The sequence below is a fragment of the Tyto alba genome, unplaced genomic scaffold, assembly GCF_018691265.1.
Source record: "Tyto alba isolate M040663 unplaced genomic scaffold, T.alba_DEE_v4.0 Super-Scaffold_7, whole genome shotgun sequence".
NCBI classification, from domain to species: domain Eukaryota; kingdom Metazoa; phylum Chordata; class Aves; order Strigiformes; family Tytonidae; genus Tyto; species Tyto alba.
In genome coordinates this window covers 6,564,076-6,587,072 of record NW_024881328.1, presented here as the reverse complement: position 1 = coordinate 6,587,072, position 22,997 = coordinate 6,564,076, and the positions used below count along the sequence as shown (strand labels likewise).

The 22,997-nt window shown below is 34.6% G+C and overlaps 1 protein-coding gene across 1 annotated transcript in view; it reads right to left on the bottom strand.

The window, feature by feature from the left end:
- Positions 1-6,756: 6,756 nt before the first annotated feature.
- LRP1B (LDL receptor related protein 1B) overlaps positions 6,757-22,997 on the bottom strand; it is a 754,159-nt gene continuing 737,918 nt past the window's right edge. The window contains exons 87-91 of the mRNA XM_042808487.1: positions 17,104-17,180; positions 14,843-14,933; positions 12,243-12,387; positions 11,117-11,215; positions 6,757-8,600 (exon numbers count right to left, since the gene is read on the bottom strand). Coding sequence (XP_042664421.1) covers positions 8,460-8,600; positions 11,117-11,215; positions 12,243-12,387; positions 14,843-14,933; positions 17,104-17,180 — 553 coding nt within the window. The 3' untranslated portion in view covers positions 6,757-8,459. The remainder of the gene's footprint in view (positions 8,601-11,116; positions 11,216-12,242; positions 12,388-14,842; positions 14,934-17,103; positions 17,181-22,997) is intronic.

Below are 22,997 nucleotides of genomic sequence, written 5' to 3'. Positions count from 1 at the left end.
ACTAATTTTACAGTAAAATGCATGATAAGAGCAGTCATATAGTATGACAGATATTCTTAAAACTGGGTAGACAATATTTTGATTAGGCCTATGGAAAACTGTCCAGCATGATTCAGTTCTGGAAATAACAAGTTAAGCATTTTGCTGGTCTACAGTAGCAGGGCCTAAAACATTATTGGTAGTGGTATCCCTATCAGTCCTTCACATAGGACAGTAGGACACGATGACATCTGATCCATATTTCTTGCACAGTCCTTCAGTGCATGACATTATTTTTTAACTGTCACCACAGTACTAGGGGATTACTTTCAGCTCTTCCACTTGCTGTGTCCCAGTGACCTTGCATGTTTAATCATAATTGGGAGTCAAGTGACTTTTACGAGACGTGAATATTAATTAGCTTTCAAATTGCTGGAGAGGGTACTTTGTCTGGAGTTCCTCTGATTGTGATAATTAATTAGTTACGCGAGGTCAGCCTCCTGTCTTGCACAGTTCATTAAACAGCATCTTTTCAAATATTTATAAAGATGTTTTAGTACCTATCACTGAAACCTACATTAATGTTTTAATTTTAAGCAGAAAAAAGGACAACTTAATACTGTCAGACACAACTTTGGTAGTATATATAATAGCAAACTCAAATTAGCCATTTTATTATGTTTTATTTTATTCACTTTCATTAATAATAGGGGATAAAGATATCTGATTCTGCAATATAGGAAACAAACTAAAAAAATGAATTAAAGCTAGAATGTAGAATAACTTACATTAAAATACTGTTCAGGGCAATGAACTATCAGGACTTTGGGAATTTCAAGATGATTGGAATAGCTAAATATATGCAGGAAATCATCACGTCTTTCACAAAGGCTTAACATCGTCTGAAAACTGTCAGATAAGACACATCAGGGCAGCACAATGTATAAACCCAATCACGTACACACAGACAAAACCTGAAGAAGGTCACTGTCTTTTTATGACAAACCTATTTTCAGACTGCCTATTGAACTACAAAACCCCACAGGGTAGATATGGTTTTTTGAATTGCCGCAGCTCACCACAACCTGTTGGAAGGCCACCAAAAGACCATGGGATCTCCAGCCTGGGTAAGCACGGGCTGGACACCCTGCACACAAGCAGCGTGGCTTTTACTGCACAGCAACTCTGATGATGCTGCACAAAGGGTCCTGGTAAAGCCTTACTGCATAAAAGAAGCTCAAAAGACCGTCAAGGATCTATATTTGGAATATTGTGACTCCTGCAGTAAGGACAGCAGTGCAGCATTTCATATTTTTATACCTTATGCTATTTCAACAAATGGGCTCTGATCAGTGGGAGATGCACTGGTCACCTTAAAACCATCTAGATGCTACAGTCCTCCTCCTAAGGACAGCAGCAAATACGATGAGAATTTTAAAGTAAAGCATTTACTAGTATACACATTTACAAGTGCAGGATATGCACACATTGCATTTTTGGGTGACATAGGAGGAGAAGAGAGATATTAGGATCTACAGACATGCCTGGAGAATGGCAACCTTGACCTAATACATAAGGCAGACCTCCCATCTCATCTCACTCTCACCAGTCTATTCTTCCTTAAGGACATCTCTTACAACATACTGTTAAAAGATGTGGCAGACCCCCTCACAGTATGTGAGAACATTACTTGAACATTGTTTCCTTTTCCTTTTAAACAGAAAATTGGTTATGGAACTCTATCACCTCAAAATAATAACATGAGACTAGCTGCTAGATTCATACTTCTGTAAGTCTAAGGTACAAGATTTACAAAATATTTATTTCCATATTATTCAAGTGTGTGGAATTTCTGCTGGGCAACTCCCAAACTGATATTGAGTCCCTCCTCCTAACCTTTTTCAAGGCTTCCAGAATATTTATCAAATTCCTGTAAGCTATGGGAGATAGCTCCCACAGGAGATGAGGTTTGCTATCTATACGGCAGCAAGTTCTGGACAAGGATGTCAGCTACGCAACTAACACCAAAGCTCTTAACAAGGTCTGGGCTTCAGAACAAACAGATAAAAATCTTCTTGTTGGTTTTTAAATTTTATTTTAAGATCAGTGTATAATTCCAGCAAAGCTCTATTTGTTGTGCTTCACACTTGCCAACATTGGGAACTACTGTTTGAAATTCAAGGCTCATACGAGTCACCAGGAAGCTTGTATGCCAGTAAAAAGGGCCACCTACAACCTATTCAATGCCATTTGCCAACCTTAGAGACACCTAAACTGAGTTATCAGCATGCTGTTGTCACACACTGTACAATGGCGATCACCATGGTATCTCAGGGAAAACTCTCTCCATTAAATTATGAAGATCCGCTCAGATACACAGGCAGAAAACCACTTTAGAGACTTGCTCCAGCAAAACACATTGTGGGACACAGTCATTGTATCTGAACAACAACACAATTCCCCTCTGGAAAGAAAGGTCACTTACCTGGCATTGCTCTTCTTCAAGATGTTTTGCCTATATGTACAGTCACACTGGAAGCATGGCTATACACAAACACTGCTTGGCACAGTATCCATAAGGACATGTCTAAGCTTTCACTGTCTTTTTTTTTTTTTTTTTTTTTTTTAAGATTTAATGAAAGGAAAAGGGGACTAAAACTTCTTCTCTTTTACTCTCAAAAGACGACACAATGTTTTCGATACCCTGTTTCTTGGCAGTGAAAAACAGAAGGATGGGGCTGTGAATTACATATAGACATTATGCCCCAGAGGAAGACCAGAGAGTTTATCCATACCTGTACCAGTTTCTCAGGGGATGGTGAAGGTTGCTCACCCAAATGAAAAGGGGAAGAGCAGCCTCCTGGTTCGAGTAAGACCTTTTACAAGTGTGAATGCAGTTCCAGGCAGCTGCTCTAACTGTCACAGGAGCCAACACATTTTGCTCAAGTTTGCCATGCAAGCCCGAATACAGTCAATTATTCAGGGAAACAGTTTCTGAGCTGACAGGGCACCCCATAACCTCTGTCAGAGGTACGGATACTTGGTTATACTTTCTGAAAACCATGAAAGAAAGGCAGTGCATGATAATGTCCACCAGCAGGGCTTGAGGTCTGGGACAGAAGACAGAAAGCTCCATCTGACGTGCTCTCTGCTATAACTTTCCTATCAGAGGTGACAGCTCTCACAGTCAGCAATGACGCGCTCTTCAAAGGTTCATTCCTACCTTTCTAATAGACCAGGGCTCCACCACCCTTAGAATGGGATATCCTACTAGGCATGTGGGTGATGCTCAAATCTTTCGGTCATCAGTGGAATTAAAGCTTTGTACCTTAATATTGTCTCCTGCTCTTTGGACAGAGCAAGACCGTTGAGCCTTCTGGCCTGATTTGTGTGTCAGCCTGTTACAGAGCTCAGTGTGTATCACACACACAGGTCACATTGGCACTTTCAGGCATATCAGTGCAAGGCAAAACCCACGCCCCAAGGGTCAAGTGCAATCCCTTCCCAACCTCTTGAGCTACTCAGGTGGCCAAACACTGATCTGTTGAGCAGATCATCTCTTCAGCTCATGCTGTCATGAATCTACATGTGCTTATCTTATTCTGTTTGTCTCTAATGAATCATCAAACACAGTGAGATTGCTGCTTGTGCATTAGCAAGATGAAACATAAGTGAGAAACTGTTTGACTACACAGCTTTTTTTTCTGAAATCTTCTGAGATGCCAGCTCTTGTAACGTTCAAAAAGATTTACTTAAGATTCAGAAAAATTCAGTGATCAGCTTGTATAATCCATTATTTTTTCCATGTTAAACACTCACTTTTAAAGTGTAAAACAGTAATCCTAATTAATATATCTCTTGGATTTCCATGGTAGTTTCAGACATTCCTTTTGACTCACCTGTGAAAATGAGTTTTTACTCAGAGTAACTACACATCTGTTCTGAAACTATACATATTGTGTATACGTACATATCTTGATATTTAAAAATTACTTTTTTTTTTTCTTGTCAAAAATGGATCATTATTAGGTTTAGTAGCAGTAGTGGAAGTAGTAATAGCATTATCTTCTTTCCAGGAAAAACTCATTCAACATCCTCTTGAGGCCAGCAGACAGTTCCCTCTATTCAAGTACTACTTTGAAGACCACAGTCAGAGGTCATGGGTGTCACAACTCATACTAAGTGATGTGCAGCTGGCATAGGGAAGCAAAAAGATGCTTTATGCTTCTTTGCTCCTTTTTGTCATCTTACAATACGGGCACTAAATTAGAAACCCTTATTTCTATCAGATCTGTATTTCACACATGTGGAGATGGTAAGTTCAATAAATTAGAGAACTAGAATGATAAATTATCATTCCCTCTTTCAGCCATACTTCTGCCCAGCTAAGACTTGAAAATTCCAAATGCCTCAATAACTTTTCAGAGATGCCAAAGGCTAGACAGACAAGATTCACTGTTGGTCTGCTTGTTTCACATGAAAAATGCTTTTATTTTTAAGGCTGATTAGCTTGAGGACCTTTTATTATCACTGACATTTCTTTCCTTTATCATCCTCTCATCCTCCAAAAAGGGGGGTTGCACGAGAAGATACTTGATTTTATTCTGATACGTTATGCACTTTTATGTGAAACAAATTTTCTGAAATGTGTTTACACAAAAGTTTATTACATATGTGACCACACTTGTTCTGGTCACGAAGAGTTTGATAAAATAATTAGTTATATTAGGATCTTCCCCACAATCTCACTGATAGATATTAAACTTAGGTAGAAGTCTTGAAGGCATTCCACTACAGAACTTTCCTTCTGCACACATCAGACCCCATGACTTTCTTGAAAATGAAAGACCAATTAAAAAATACACACCAAAATAAATATTCTCAAATGCACTTCCTAGTGTGTTTATCAACAGGACTGTATTCCTGTTGGCAATCTTAATTGTGCAGAATGACTAATAAAAGTAGGAAGAGCATCATCCATCTCAACTTGGGTTTTTGAACTTTTGTTGTCATAATTCAGTGTTTATGCAAACTCTTGCATAGAACAAGAGGCCTATCACAAGGCAGAGACTCCACTGCACTGTTGCTACATGTAAATATACTAGTATAACCTCTGTGGAAAAAAAAAGATCCATTAGGCACAATTAAATAAAGTTTGGCACAAATGTTTTGCGTAGACCTTCTCCATTCAGCAAAGAATTTAAGAATCTAATTTGCGATGGAGCACATCATGACACCCTTCAAGCTTACATGTATTTTTTTTTTTTCTGTTGAATGAAAATATGGGTAATGAAGGAAAAAAGAGAAATAAATCTGTATTGTGTTCACCCAGGAACCTGGAACCATTTCTTACTTAAGCATAAAATGTAAATGAACAATGTATTTCAGGGTTAGATTTATCAGAAGTTCCATTTCCCTGAATAATTTTAATACCTGATATTTATGTAACCCACAAACTGCTTCAGATCGGTAAGAAAAATTATTAGTACCGTGGAAGAAAAATTTTACCCTGATGAATTCAGTGAAATAGTACAGTACTAGCATTTCACATGAAATGTCATCAGTATCTTCAGGAAAGCAACCACAAAAAGCCTTGCAACTATACCCTGAAGAAACAGATGTTTTAATCAGTGATACAGGCACATTTATCTATTTTTTTTTCTTCTAAGCTTATGTCAACTTAAAACACACATGAATCTGTGGCATTAATAACAGCAAGAAGGCTCTGGAAATGTAGAAAGTTAAAAATTTTAGGTTTTCCTTGTAAAAGTTTATAGAATTTCCTGCCCAAAACTATTTTGCTGAACTTACGAGGATGCATGTAATCAGGTTCTCAACCTTTTACTCTCCAGATCCTTGTGTTTTGTACAGCTACAGAGCCTGGGGATTCTGGGGCTGTTAAAGGATTGTGAGAAACAGTTCCTATGAAGAACCTTGGTAAAGTAAAAAACAAAAAAAAATCCATTGGGGATTATTACACCGATGTGTAATTTAAAGATCCTTAAGGCATGTCAGTGGTAGAGCTCAGTATCTCCATCAAAATTCTGCCTATAAACTTAAGATCAGATTCTGATCTAACATCCAATATCTAGTAGCTCCACTGACATCAACTGTGTATTCCTAAGAAAATGAATTAATTGAATTTTTTAAGAAGTAATTTACACTTAAACAAGTGTAAAGTAAATAAAAATGTCTCAGTGAAAGGAAACATGAGACAACACAGTAAATAAATCTCATCAGGTCTGTATAAGAGTTTATGATTTCAAACTCACGTTACTTGTATACCCACTAGTTAAAATGTAGTTCTACCTGAGTATTAAAGAAATTAGATTCTCTGCCAGAAAATAAACAGTAATGTTTCTGAAAAGACCAACTACTTACGTCTCACAACAACTGTAATTATGCAAAAATTGAGGGCCAAATCCATCTCTGATGATGTCAGCGGAATAAAGGCAGAACCTGTGGAATCATAGCTGTATGGTATGAAACTATTTAATACAGTATTTTTATAGAAAATAAAATGGTTTTAAAATTCTATTGACATAATATACAGCTATACACCTAAATTATCCAAACGTGCAGAGCTGCAAAAACATTCAAATAGAAGTTGTATAAAAAGCAAAAATTGTCATTAAGAAAAGGAATTTAGCCATTTGTACAAAATAATGTTCTTTTCCTTCAATCTGATCTTCAGTTTTCATTTTATAAGAAATCTAAAAATTAGTCAACACACTGAATTAAGTATGTAGATTTTCATTTAAATAAATCAGTCAACAATTTTTTTATAAAGTATTTAACACTTCATTGTAGAAACATAGGCAAAATGACTATTATAACCAAAATGAAAAATACTGTTCAATTTAAAAAAATGTACTTAAACAAGAACCTGAAAAAGTTTATGATATGCATAACATTGTTCAAGCAAAATTGCACTAGTATTACATAAATCAAGTGTTTTATAAAGGCCCCAATATGGCAAAGTTTAGAAATAGGTAGTATGCATGCACAATAGTACAACAAAAAACTTTTATAAAACAGCAGTTATTTTTGTAATGCTTGTACAAAGGGAATAAAGAGCAACCACAAACATATTTAATCGGTTAGGTTAATATATTATGATAGCTAAAAGTCAGTCATGTCTAGCAGAGGAAGGAAGAAGTCCTCCACAGTATATGTGTGAATAAGTCTTTTGTGCCTTTAAAGATATGTATAAAATATTTTGATTCAGTTCAAACCTGAAAGAAATTGTATTCTTTATTTCCATCAAAATTAAAAAAGGCGAGTCAGATTTTTCCCCTTAGCAACAACAGAAAGCAGACCAGGTCAGAGCAAGTGCTGGAAACTGATACTGATGCTTTTCACTTTCAATAATTGGATTTTGATATTTAACCCAGACTACTGAAACTTGGGCTTAGGTAAGGTTTCACTAATACGCAATTTGGTTATGTTTTACTTCTGCAATATCACAGTTTATCTTCATTTAAAGAAACTGCTGTGTTTTATATTCTTTAATCTCTCTAAACAGGTATGACTTTTATGTGATTGTCAAAACTGAATGCTGTGATCATCTCTGTGTGCTTAAGGTTTGGGGTTTGTTTTTTTCCCTACTGCTTGGTATGTGTTGGGGAATTATTAATTCATAAGTAATGCATGTGATTAAGTGAATAAACATATAATGCATGTGTAGGCAATGCCCTCTTGTGCTCTAGGGTGGCTACTGTCCTACAGGACTGTTGGAGTTCATATGCTTTGTCCCACAGCAAGTAAGGTTTCAGCTTCCAAGATATATCGTTACTATGTTCTATAAGGTTTTAATAAATACAAAGCTTGTTTACATGGTATATATGTTTAGTATATCATGTACAGTCACTGAATTTCTGAAACATAATCATTGTGTTCATGCAGATCATTAGATGTTTCATTTCTATAGTCTTGTTTACTTCTTGGCAACCTAAAGCTAATTTAAAAGCAAGTTATGTTTGTTCGTGAAAAGTTATCTAGCTTTATCAGGATCTGAAGATAAATTCTAATGGGCACAAAGAAGAGAGTAGACCATTCAATCATTCTTTCACCATTTAAAATAAACAAAATTACACACTGTACTACAGCTTCCAGACTACATAATGGAAAAGTGCAGATACCATCTTCATCGATTAAGTAGAACCAAAAAAGTTCATAGAAAATAGATTGCTCATTTTCACGCTACAAACGAATATGTTGTTTGCAATTTTAACAAATTTAAAGGTGTGTTATTTCAGCAGCATTGTTGTAAATTGTACCGTAGTGCAGTTTCTTTTTCATAAAAATACCTTACAAATGGTCAGTCAAAAGTCATCAGCAAAAGAAAAACCCAGAAAACAAACAACCAAACAAAAAACAGAGGTAATGCTGATGCCAAAACAATTATAATACTGTTGGTACATAGAAAAGTAATCCTTATATTTTATACATTTATACAGAGTATAAAAGGTAACAGCAGATTATGCCACAGTCTCCCTTATCCCAATATCTATTTTCTTTGGAAGGAGTTCTCTTCTTTCATCAACACTTGCTAAGGAGTTTCGACAGTTTTGTCCATCCATGTATAACTTTGCATATACTGGATTGGCGTAATTTGTGGGCTGCAGAGAAATTAAGCATACATTAGTTCGGTTGAATTAAACCAAAATAAATGTTTATGGAAATGGAAATGGTTCTGTTAAAGCAAGAACAAGTACACATAAAATATAACTGGACATATTTAATAGATACCTGGACTTCTGCAAACCTGATAATGAGTTAATTATTTAGTTAAATTCATGATGAGACATGCTATTAAAATAATCCATGACATGACATGCAGCATATCATGATATTAAAACCATAAAAACAATGACAAAAATTAAAACAAAAACCTTGAAAAATGTCTCTGAAGTTGACTTGTCCACCTTATTACACTGGAAGGCTTCAAAATAGATATGAAGAAGTTTATAGAGAAGGTGCACTGTGAGACCATGTGACAAGTTTAACAATAGAAAACTGCAACCAACAGTTTCCATATATTACCTGTTCTAAGACATCAGCATCCCATCAATAGCTGACCAAGTTTTCGAATTCTGTGGCCCAAATATACAACATGATTTGACCAAAAATTCAATACTTCCGTAATGTAAATTAAACTTTAATAATAAACCAGCATAACTCTTAATATATCACAGTAGGTACAGATTGAGAAGTATTTTCTCAAGAGTTTTTGTAGTTTGGACTGTACTTCAGTATAAGACAAGTCCATTTTTAATTCTGCAAAGCACTTCAGTATATGAAAAATCTTCTGAGTCTGACAGCACAGAAGGATGCATATAACACGGATGAAAACTTATTCTTCTATCACTCAAGCTAAGGAGAAACCATATCCAAGGTTTATCATGTAAACAACTCCACTAATTCCTTCATACTTTGTGCCTTTATTGTCTCCTAGAAGACCTCTGCTATGCAACAAGATGTTCAGCTTTTTACCTATAACTGGAAAGGGTACCTTGTGCTCAGAGCCTTCTTCTTTCCTATAGCTAATGGAACAGCACAGCTTTGCTTACACAAGTACTGAGTGAAACACCAGTAAACTATAAAATATGTAAATTAATTTGTTTGGCATACATAAGAAGTGGCTTAATGTTAAATTCCTCAAAACAGAAGTAGGTAGGTTTTCTTAATTTGCAGATATCCTGCATACACCCTGGGTAACAAGGAATGAAAGATGTCTAGAATCTTAGTTCTTACTTTCCCTGTTGATCAATACTGTTTCTAAGCCCAGGATAAGGTATTCCTTAGGCTGGCTACCTATGGCAGCTACTCATTTAGTTAGTTAAATGCTGCCTATTCCATCTTCTGCAGATGACAAAGTGATTACCTGGTGTTTCACACTTTGCTGGAATTGAGGCAGAAAAAAGTGAGTTGCATCTATTTAAAAAAAAAAAAAAAAAAAAAAAAAAAGAAGCTACTCTTCTATATTAATGGAATGTAAATATGCAATCAACTGCTGTAGTACTGTATGAGAGCTAACTCTCAGTTATACCTGTCTGTCCCCACTGAATTAGAGGTCTTTACATTTGTTCTAATGATTATAATAAAAAATTTAATAAAACAGAAATTTAGTTTCATTTCAAATGACAGGACTTTTTATTTCATTGACAATCATTATTAAGGATGATAACCACAACAGAAGAGACATTTGGCATCTATATAGTGCCTTATGGAGTTATTAAAATTACATATAATAGTAGGCTCTGTCTCAATACATTTTTGGGTGGGTACTGATAGTGTAATGCAGTACAATAAGGTATAGAAAGTAACTGGAGTGACTTGAATAACAGAAAGAGTTAATGTTAGAGATGGGCATATATTCTAGCTTTCATCATCCATGGTTTTGTGCTCTATCAGAAATATCATACCCTATACAAATTGTTAAACTTCCAAATACAACATATTACAATCATGCAAGAATGCAAATGGCACAAAAGATGAATATATATACTGATGCACATGAAAATGAATGTCATATTGATGTCCCTTTTTAATATTTTAAATTTCAGTGCTTGCAAACATCATGCTAAATTGAAGTCAAAATCTAATGTTTTAGAAGTAATTATTTTATGATTAAAATTGATTGAAGGCTGAATAATCAAAAACTGTATTGCAAATATTAAAGGAAAACGTTCATTTTAGTGTGTATCAATTTCCTATAAAATAAAACGGACTTGTTTTCATTTCTTTCTTTCAGTTTGATAAATTTCACTAAATGCCTGTAATTACATACAAATTGCAAATATATCAAGATACATGGCTGTGAATGTTATGCTAAACATGTATAATGCTATGGAAAAGCATCACATTGCTTATTGGTTTTGCATTGCTTTGCAAAGATGCATTTGCAGTTTTAGATCATGTTACAGTGATGGGTACAGATGAAATCCTGTATGCAGAGAGGAACCCTTTATTTCAAATAGAAAATGTATTATTTACTGTCATTCTTCTTTCCATTAAAAGAAGAAAAAAAAAATTAAAAACAAACAGAAAATGGCTCTATTCAAAAATGACAGACAAACTTTCTTTAGAAAGGGGCTGTGGTGGAATGAAATGGATTTGAATCATCATTTCTCACCCCTGTTGATAGTGGTCCTTTCAAGTCAGAGTTTAGGTAGATTGATGGAGCTGTGTGGGGAAGCTTGAATGCAGTGGGCCCTCCCCCTATGTATCTGGCCTGTGTAAACAGAAAATTTTAGTTTCCGTCCTAATAGAGCATTTTCCATGTGTACTTATCAACACTGTTAAATAAACAGTGCACTGATTAAAAACATTATGTTAGAGTCATCTACAATTAAAAAAAAATTACTTACAGGTATTCTTCACCATGAAAAATTCTTGCATTCAATTAGAGAATAAAACTCAGCATTGTAAAAAGATTTACCACTAAGGATTAGAGCCAGACTTCACAATAAGCATTGACTCAATTATTCTTCCTCCAGTGAGTAACTCCATTTTCAGCTTACCTCTTGTATTCAGCACACTGACTATGTGATTCAGCGATGACTTTCCTAGAGCTAACAGTAATCCGGTTATTGCTTTGTCAGAAATGCCACAGAATGATGGCTGCCCTTTGGTGTATGTCTGATTACAGAGCTCTAGGAAAGATATCGCAGCATTACCCCGTTCATCCCATGTCACATCACTCAGGGAGTTCAATCACTGAAGAGTGGTGCTGTGGAAGTGACAGCATCTTTTACAAGAAAATGATAGTACTTACTAGCATTGTGTAAACATTTAATCTATCTGGAGAGCCAGGACTCTGAATTCTTTATGCCTTTAGAAGTTTTCATATATGAAATAAGCTAGTCTCATGTATGCGTACACTCTTTCATGCTTCAAACAGTAGACTGTACAATAATATATTTCCATTCAGTATTTGCGACTAGATTAAAAAGACAGATTGTGAATTGGCAATTTATGGCGGATGTGTCAGACAAAAAACTCATTCCATAGTTTAGTTCTAACTCTATTTTTGTAAAATGCAAGCACTAGGAGAAATGTCCATCAGCAAGCATCAGACTGCAAAACAGTTGTTAATCTATACATGACATTTATTCAAATGAAATCCCACTTGTCTTTATAGTAATTAACTAAATATAAATGTCATTGGTTTATGTTTATACTAAGCACGTTTAAAGTAAAACCCTTTTTAATATATAACAGAAGTAGTGGTTTTGCCACTGGAAAAAAGAAAAAATTACCTTTTCTGCATTTACAGTAAAATCTGAGGCTAAAAGACCACCTTCACTGTGATCATGGCCCACCTCATACATGTTATATGATGGATTGCCAATTTCTACATTGATTCCTCCATTTATAATGGGTTGTCTTCTGATAGTTTTTGTCCTATAATGCATAAACACATAGAAAAAGAAGCTAGTGACTTTTCAAGACTTTTCTTGGATGCTTCATCCTAAAATAGTACAAATTTCATTTTATATCTCTTGAATCATTAAGACCAACAGGATGAGAAAATGCTTCCTGCAGAGACAATCAGAAAATCCCTTCATTTTTCAAAGTAGAAATCTGAATCTATGTGTAGCTCTCACATAATCTAGAAGTAGCTTTTTATTGTTTTTCTCAGTTTGGTCATAGTGGTATGAATTGGTATGAAGTGCTCACTTGTTTTTTATAACCCTGACTTCCTCCTATTATTTCCAGATTTCCCTCACTTCCCAGGGAAAGCCTTGCAAATTCATTGCAGATTCCCTGCAGTAATGAAGATGGAGTGAACATGAGTCATATTCCCTTGCTCATTCATTTCAGTTCCATTTGAAGACACTTGCCCAGTCAGTTGTAATCAGAGGACAAGCAAATGGTTTCATTACAATGCATTAAAAATGTATGAACTTGTAGTTCCAGTTTGTATCCCCTCCCAGTGGTTATTGGAAAGCTGAAGTGCAACTTGAATTTTTTAAAACTTTAATAAAGGATAGAGTCTTATTTTTAACCCTGAATTAGATATGAGTCAAAATAAGTGATTGAGTTTGTTTTAGTTACTGAATTAATTTCTTTAGTTAAGACGGTGATTTTAGTCTGAGCAATTGAAATAAACTCAAGAGGGTAATTTTTCCCAACTCAGTATGTTCTCTAGAATTACAAGGGAATAATGGGGAGGTCACAGTCAGGATGATAATAGCCAAGTCCTCTTGTTTGGTTGAGAAAGATGCAGTCATTGTCTGAAGTCCAATACACTAAAGGATCTGTATTTTTCAGAAGTGGCATAGAAAGAATATTTCCTGAAACAAGCGCTTATCTGTAGCATACAAGTGTCGAATATCTATACCTAGTTTAATACTTGACAGTCTTCTTTGAAGAGATTAAACCCCCCCTAAAATACATTTATATATAATAAATATAATATATATAATATACATAATAATATATATAATTTTAAGGAAAAAAATCTTTATTGAGGTTAATGTTATTTTTCTACTTAATATCTACTATTTAACAAGTAATAATAACTCAATAACTCAAACAATTTACAGACCAGCAACTGGGCTTTAGGATTTGGCTATCACTAAATTTGTTTTTTAGGTACAGCAGCACGTAATGACATCCATGGAGCCTGGCAGTGTCAGCATCACTAACAGTATGGTCAAGGAATGTATTTATCTTGTTGGCTTTTCAATATGGATTTAAAAGTTAATGCTTACTAGTTAGCACCAGAGTTTGCAGGGGAGATGCAATGTATGATGCTAGATGATAGTAACATAAAAGATTCTTTTAGTTTGGAGGACTGATATAGTGTCATAAACGGTCACATTTGCAGTAGATTCATCACATATTTCTACAGGACTTTATAAAAGAGGACATTAACTTGGTTTCAGAGGTGGGATAACAAGCTCCAGGAGAAAGGAATATGGCTGCTCAAGACCAACCAGCAGGCCAACTACAGGTCTGAAGTAAACGGTTTGCTGTCTGATTGCCACTACAGGTCCTCCATAGTTGGCCATGTCCTTATTACTAGGAATTTTGTAAAATCTGTTAAATCTGCATCACCACTAACATCACTTTCTCATTTCTCTGAACATGAGAATGTTAGCAGCACTCTCAGGTGTCTGCATACAGTAGAAACACTCTTGCTTCCCCCTGCCACCCAACATGGCCTTAGAAGAAATGACCAAAGTCAAAATGTTTACTACATTCCCTAAGTTCATTACCAGCTCTATGGCAGGCAAATTCAAGAGAACAAAAGATTCACTGTTCAGTGCTGGAATTTGGCTTCCTATGCAAGATACTAAAGAAACAGAGTAATGATGACAAGGCTCAGGACTCTACAGTAGGTAATTTGAACATTGTTTACAACTTCACTATAACTTACATAAAATTAAAAAGACCTAATCAAAATAAATAAATTGAAGTGAACTATAACTAGAAATTACATCTAGAGAATACTAGAAATGCACAGGCTCTATCTGAAAGCATTTATAGACATGAACAATATTAATTACATGGTTCCAATGAAATACCTTAATTCTGTTTACTAAATTCACTAAGTCTCTGGATAAAATTATTAACATTTACACAGCCTTGACAGGACTGAGCAAACTGGATAAGAAAAGAACTACATTTTCTTATCTAGTGTAGGTAGAATATAGGTATAAATAATAGACATGATTGTTCCATCAAGAACCAAAATATAACTATACATCCAGAAAAAAGTTTTGGGTTGGTTATTGTGGTTTGTTTTTTTTTTTTAATATCTACTCAACATATAAAAAGTTAATTTTTTATATCAAAAAGATGCACAGAAAGGTTTACATTTTACTTCATAAATCAATATAAAATTACTTACCTTCGTTTTCTTTTGCAAAGAAATAGTCCAATTACCAGAGTAGTGATCAAAGTCACCAGTAAAACAAGAGGAACAATGATTGCAATGCTTCCTAAAACAGGAAAAGGAAATATCATTGAATACTCACAGCTACATCTAATATTTTTTTCACAGCTGTAAAACAGTTAAATTAATTACAAAAGAATAATTTCCCTCACCAACAAATGCAATTTCATGTGATGAGCTTCACCGATTTGAAATTTTAATGTTGATCAATAAAAAAATCATTACAGATAATGGTGTAAACACAAGTACTTTTATCGACAAATTGGGAGCATCCTCTTTCTGGATACCAATACACTTTGGACTAATTCCCTGCCCTCATTTGCAGCAATACCATATGAAGGTGTGTGGAACTGCTGAACAATTTGGATTGAAGTGGCACGGCCACTGACTTTAACTGCCACCATCATCTTCAGTGGTTTATTTAAGTCAGGCAACTATTAATTTAAAATATTCAGTAGACATAGCTCCGATTGAAGAATTCCATTATTAACATTTATATGTACTTACTACTTTTATTTGTGGGAAAATGAAAAGTAGTAAGCGATATTCATTTCTAGATGGTTGGTACATTCCTACATTTTATTGCATTGTACTCAAGAGCCAATAATTTTGTTATGTTGATATAGGCAATCAAGGAAACTACAATAATGCTTAATGTAGCAGAAAAACAGTGCACACATCATACAGCAATGTTAAAGGAGAGGAGGGAACAGAGAAGAAGAAAATGGGCTTAACATTATTTTGGCAGATAACTTGACTGAAATTAGACTACCTGCAAAAATAAGGTCAGCAATTGTACACTTTAAGAATTTCTTAGCTTTCATGTAGGTATCTGGCAATAAAGAAATACATGCAACAAATAATTTTATGTTATAAAAAACTGACCCTTATAGACTACAGAACTCCAGTATAAAGCCAATGTGGAACAACATGCATTTCACTCAATATCACAATTCTTAACTGGCAGAAAAAAAAATATTGCTGGTTGTTTCACTGGTTGCATTCATTGATTTATTAAAGAAATAGGCTGTTGGCAGTCTCTGCTCTACATTAAACACAGTCTAAATAAAGAATTGAAAAAGATGCCTTGAATTCTGCCTGAAGGCTCACTGAAAACCAAGTCGGGTTGTCAGAGGCTCAAAATGAAGTACTACTGAATAAAAACTTGAACCATCCTGAGTTCACTTCAGCTTATGAAGATTCAACATGTAGAGGACATTGCAACAATACTATTTTAAGATAACATTTGATAAATAACTGGATGAAGGTCTACTTAGGAGGCAAAAAAAAAAAAAAAGGCTCATTTTGTCTTGGCAGGTAAACACTCAAGAAAAAAACCTGAAAGACAGCCCACCAGGCATAAATTGCCATCTGGTGACCATGGTGCAGCCTGAGGTCTAGGAGCAGGCACAAGATGAACACCCATTTCCCAAATCGTAGCAGGTATTCCCTCAACATGAAATATTGATCTGGTTTCTGGATGTTTTTTCACTTGTTTCCAGCTTGTACATGTTATTTCACTTGTCTGGATCGATAGGAAGATTTCGTCTAGGCATCAAGCTGACCTGAATAGTGGGTGATTCATTTTACTGCTCCAGTTGGGTTAAATGTGACCAAGAGACGTACAGCAGGGTACCATCAGCATACTCGATGCACTGCAGGGAATCTTGTCCAGTTTAAACTGCCAATAGTGTAGAAATACCATCCTTTTATGCTTACAGACATGTTTAAAAAAAATATGACAGGTGCTATTCTTACTTTCAGGATGATTTTCACAGTAGGTAAAACTGAAACCTCTGCAGACAGCCAATACAAAAGTTACGAACTACTTACAACTCTATTTTTGATGCTTTCAGTAGGACTTAAATGGCAGAGGTCTCATACTAGTTCTCTGCACAGCAGTGATATCACAAAGCACTTCCTACTTGATACACTTTCTTTAAGAAAAGTGCAGGCTAGCCCTTGAAGCAGTGAGTGTACAGCATATTGCTTGCATCCAAACCACTTCATGAAATGCTGAATGTCAATCAAAAAGTTGAGAAAGATCTACATTTCTGTTTTGTTTTGGTTTGTTTTTTCTTTTTTTTTTTTTTTTTTTTAAATACAGGTAACCAGCACAGTTAATGACACAAGCTCACATTCTAAAGTATCACCAGGTTAAAATTTCTAAAGTTAGCCAAATTTGACAAGTGATAGCAGCTATTTGAAGTACTTACTTGTACTGATATTGTCAGACTTGCTGCTTTTGGGAGCTGGCCTCTCACACTGTGTGCCTGACCAGTTGGCTGAACATCTAAAAGGATCCAATAAGATGGTAAAGTTAATAGATGTCAGCTATTAACACATTAACCTATTAAAGAGACCACCAGCATCTTCTCATGAGCTACAAGAATGACAAAAGTGATTCTACAAAATAAACAATAGGCTTCATGCGAGGAGTCAGCAGTACTCTGCCATGGCACTTACAACATTCTGAGTATGTTTTTAGTTTAAAACTATAGCTTTGTATCTTCAATTCTTGTTATGATCACTGTAATCTTCATTCCATAATTATTTTCTAAAATTCTTGAATAATAAAACAACAGGCATAATCAACAGTATATTAACATCCTGTTAAACCAACTACCACATACAACGCAATAATGAAGGAAAACTTGAGCAGGATCCACGCATAGCCAACTTAGTCCAGTAAGGCTTATTTCCTAAGGCACTTAATTTGCACGATATTGTTTTAGGGTCAGCTTTGATCTAGAAGCTTTAACAGCCACATCTGTATTGTACAAAGCATATCTGACTGGACATAAACTACTACACACATCCAGTAACCCGTAGTACTCATACCAACTGGCTCCTTCCACAGTTCTGCTGTTCCCCAGTCCTCTGGATAATGCAAAGTTTACTGTAGAATAGTTCTTACAGACCTGGATGTAATAATTTACTTGAACAATTAAGACTTATTTTTGACTAATATTCACAAATTAAATGAAGTTCCCCTTTCTTTGCTTTTGGATTTAAACATTTTCTTGAAAATTCTACAGTTTAATCGCTTTAGCTTTTAAATTTTTGAACTATATAGCTATTTATGTATCTGCAGAAATATATATGTGCGTGTGCGTGTGTTTGTGTAAGGAGGTGTCAGAGTTAAAGCATTATTAGCTGACCTGAAGGGACTGGAGTATCTACTGGATTCAGAGGGCCCTGAATACTGTTTATGTTCAGAATATATGCTTCATGAGGCATGTGTCTAAACACAGTGATTCTGCTATAATTTCCTTGTGAGAATAGCGATATGTAAATATTTCTTCAACTGGGATTCAAAATGCTTTCCATGCATACCAGCAAACACAAAGAGTCCATATATGCAGACTCAGCAAATCCATCAAAAATGGAAACAAATACCTGAATGAAATTCAATTGCTTATTCATCCTGCTGTAAATATGATCAAGTTTACTACAGAACTTCAAACTCTCCTTGTGGAAACAGCAGGAAGTAGTAATTTTTCACCCGCCTCTGTTGCATGTCGTGCAATGAATCATATTTTTTCTAAGTATTTTTGAATTATTTATGAATTTCAATGTGGGTTATCTTTAGGTAAATGCAATAGAGCATTACTTTGCATGCAGTTCTAAGAACTACTGCTATCTGATGCCTTTCTAAGGATTTAACAAATTGTAGAGTTTAGAAGTGGACACACTTAACAACTGACACTGTTCTATAATACAAAAAGATTTTGAAAGGTACAAAACATTCCAGACAAAAACTGTGGAATTCTTACAGGAGAGTCCTAGCCCCTTTTGTTGGTGATGCTTTTAATTCTCTTTTGTCTTTGCACATCACTGCAGAGGAATGGTTACTTTCTCTTTTTGTTCCTAAGCTTATTCCAGCACAATCCAACAATTGGATAATATGAAATCCAGTAAAGAGATGCGAGTTTGAACTTTTTTTGGGAACTAATTTCATTTTTGGTAGGAGATGTTATGAAGGTGTTTATCTCAAACTCTACAGAGATAAGGCACAGATGGTCTTTGAAAAACATGCTTATTAATTGATAGTTAATTCAGAAATTTTCACACGATACATAAATTGCATTATAGTTTAGTAAATTCTTCATGTTTATTTCAATAAGTTGTTTATTTAGATAAGCCAAATACACACTTAGATTTCCTCACTGCAAAGGAACCCCCCAATTACTAATTAATTACACAAATTATGGTTCACAATGTTGTATTTTAAAACTGAAAGCAACTGATATTTCCATTTGCTTTCCACCACTTTTGCACATTCCAACTTATATAGAACACATGATTTTAATATTTTAAATGATGCATCTGATCCATTTTTTACATCTCTCTTTTCAGCAATTATACCAAATGGAAATGACTACACTGACAGCCTACCTTACTAAAATAATATTCGAGGAACTTGTTTTTTTTCAGAAGATCACTATTCAACATATGGCTGCAAAATAACTAACTCCATTCTTGTAGAGAAACACCATAAATTTTTATATTTAGAATATTCTACTGGGTTCCAAACTGTTGGCATGTGACAACCATGAAATAAAGTCTTTATATTTCTTACTGGAAGTTTTGCATCATTGCTGTTGGGAATTCAGCTCATGTGATTAAAGTTTGTTATAAGAGGCAATTTCCATTTAATACTACAATACTGAATGGGAAAGATTTCTCTGAGAGCTAGACATGTCTTAACTTCATACCTAAATCCTTATATTGAAGATTTCAAATGCTTCTGCCCAATAAAAGATTTACTATAAATCTGTTTTTAAAAAGTTTAAAGAATATAAGATAGTGAGACTAGCAAAAGAATCACTATGAAACATGTAAGTATAAGGTTATGAGAAAATTGTGTATAATGTACAATTATGCCCTCAAAATCTTACAGCAGATATGACACCACAACTGATAAAGAAAGAAACCCTACAGCTATATATGTAGTAAACAGAGGAAAAAATGAAGGTAAGAATATTAGCAGTTCTTTACCTATCTTGGCATTTTAATTGTTAAAGTCAGCAATATTGAAACATTTCTGAAGTATTTGATAAAATTCTCATAGAAACTCGATAGCTAGTTGTCACTTCATTTTCGTTTTTTTTTTTTTTTTTTTTCCCAGTGCTTGCTGTCTCCAATAAACTTCAGTGGGACTGAATCTGACAGGATGGCAGTCATTTCCTTCTATACTTAGAGGTAAAATGATTGCCCTTTTATGGTCCAGTAAGCTAGTAAAGACTTGTCTTGGGCAGACAGAATAGAAAAAGAAATAAAGCCCAGGGGAAAGGTATGTTGTCTACAAGGGAATTTGACACAGAAAATTAGCCATGAGCAGGCACATGAATAATGATGGAGTTGGGACATGACAACCATTCATGCGGAAACATGGGAAATGAACAGGTCTTAACCAGTTTCAATTGTCTTCAGATACCATAGACAGAAAATATTCTAAATAGTAACATCTTTTGATATCAAGACATTTAAATTAAGACTGCTCAGTACCGAGCATGGGAACTGACTTCTGGTTCAATTTGATTTGATTTGATTTTGTACCTTGCCAACTAATGTGGTACCAGGAGCTTTTGTTCTGTAGCATTGCCAGTAGTTGTATGGTCAGAGATAGGCCATTTGCAGTAAGGGCAAACAAGAAGGCATTAACAAAGCAGAACTAGGTAAAGCCACTGGTTTGATTGAAGACACTCATATTATCAAGAACTGTGAAGGAACAGCAGAGATAATGCCTAATCTGAGCTACACATAAACAAATACAGATGGAGACAGATGGGGAGCTTGACAGTGAAGGACATGCTGAAATCAGCAGAGTGGTTCAAGGCACTACAGTGAACATCTTAAGGTGCAAATCTCCATTTCCCAACAGAATCGGTGAACAGATCAAAGAGCAACAATATCACAGAGAATGCCAATACAAAAACAGAAAGCAAATGTAATAAATAAAAGTTGTACATGGTCTGCTGCCAAGGTTATTAATAAAACTCTGCTACAGCGCTCTCTGTTACAATTTAGTTATACATTTAGAAAGAGATGACTGCTTGGGAAACACGTTCTGAGATAAAGAATGCCTGTGCAATAGGAAATATTTATTTTGAGGAAATGGTATTACAGAAGAGAGACGTTTGAAAAACTTTTAACTGAAATTATAAAGGTGTCCCACTTGTAATGAGGAATATTTTGAATTAAGATATTTACATTTCAGAGATTGATCATGTTGCTGTTACAGAATCTATTCATGAGAGAAAATGGGTCTCTATTTTTGCATAACCCTTACAGGTCAGTGCACTGAATCACTCCAAACTCAATTATACGGGCACTTGACCAAAAGGAACCATTTGACTAAGAAATGTCTGAACAAAGAGAAAAAACTAGTAAATAGGCTCATTCGGTGGCAGTGTGCAATTTTTCTTCATTTTTGTTTCTCTTTTTTCGTGCCACAGGCATTGTCATAAAAATACAATATAGCAGGCATAATATGCAGTTACAAGCGCTTTTGTAGACAACTGCTTTCCAATGCAATATAACAGTGTGTATCAAAAAAATGACAGAAAGCAGCATTGAAAGATTAGTTTAGAAGTATAGCAGAATCTGTGAAACAGTCATTACAAAATAGAGATGGAAGGGGAATTGAAAATGTTTCTTACCTATAAATGATATTTCTTCATTACACAAAGTACTTTTCTAACTTTGCTTTTCTTTTTTGTCACACTATAGATAGCAACGTATAGTAAAATGTCCTAATGAAGGAATCTAGCCTTAATATTTTAAGAACACTGATATTAAAATTTCACTGGAACATGTCTTATCATTAATATTAAAACTATTTGTAAGACAAGAGAACAGAACATCTGGAAAATAGTTATTTACTAACTGTATTAAATTGCATGGAAAGATGGATATCAAAATAATTCCCTTTTTCCCCCAAACTCTGTAGGATGACATAGGATGACAAAATCCATTCACTGAACCAAGTCACTAAACTTTTCCTTATAATAAATTTAGCAATACTTTTGGAAGCTGATTTTATAAAGTTACACTCACAGATAAACCCTCAAAGATAAAAAGAACTTTCATAACAATGAAAGACTGAAACACCCACAACTTTGATCAATAGCACATCTTGTACCTTCTCCTATATTGTAGGAATTATTTATTTTCAAATAATAACTTTTCGATAATTATTTTATATATGAACAGACCACATTTTAGTATTTTTTCTCCAATGAGCATCACTTGGTATCTTTATAAGGAAAATAAAGTGAAGGAATTTGATGAAGAAGCTAAAGGATACAAACTTTACAACATTACCTGAAAATAAAATACTGATTACCCTGCAATCCAATAAATTAAGAATAGAAAAATTGCATAGTCCAAAAGCAGACAAAACAACAGCAAATTACTTTTTGGGAAGCCAAAGAAACTTAAATTTAGTAACAACATACCTGAAAAAATAAAATGTGTCTTTAAACATGACTTTTAATTTGTGCATGACATTACTATATACAAATCATCATTCACAGTTGCTGCATGGTGTTCACTGCAAAGGAACACGCCTTCAGATGCAACTCAGCCTCTATCATCCCAAAGTAAGAAAAAGAAGTAATTGAGGGTCATCAAACACCATGCTCTTAGCAAAATGTGTACAGTACATAAGCTATACAAGTATTAATATCAACATAAATATATAAAAATTAAGCATGTCTAGATGACTACTACTGTAGCTGAAATTACACTGAGCAACAAAGCAAAAGGAAAAGATTGAAATGGTAAAAAAAAAAAAAAAAAGAATGAGAAATGACTGGATCAATAGGTAGATGACAAATCAGGTTTTTCTCTCTTTTTCACAAAGGCAAAGTAAGCAGTGAAGTACAGCAGCAGCTACTATGCAAGTTTTATCCAAACAATTTTTAACTTACGGACAAAGGATATCTGCACTACGGCCTAGCTAGTAAATGTTCAATGAAAAATATACAAAGTCCTCATACTCCATACTCAGAAGAAATACAAGATTTTCTCATTTCTTCCTTTGACAACCACTCTTCAAACATCTGTTTGCATTTAATTCTTGAGCTAATACTAGTTTGCAATA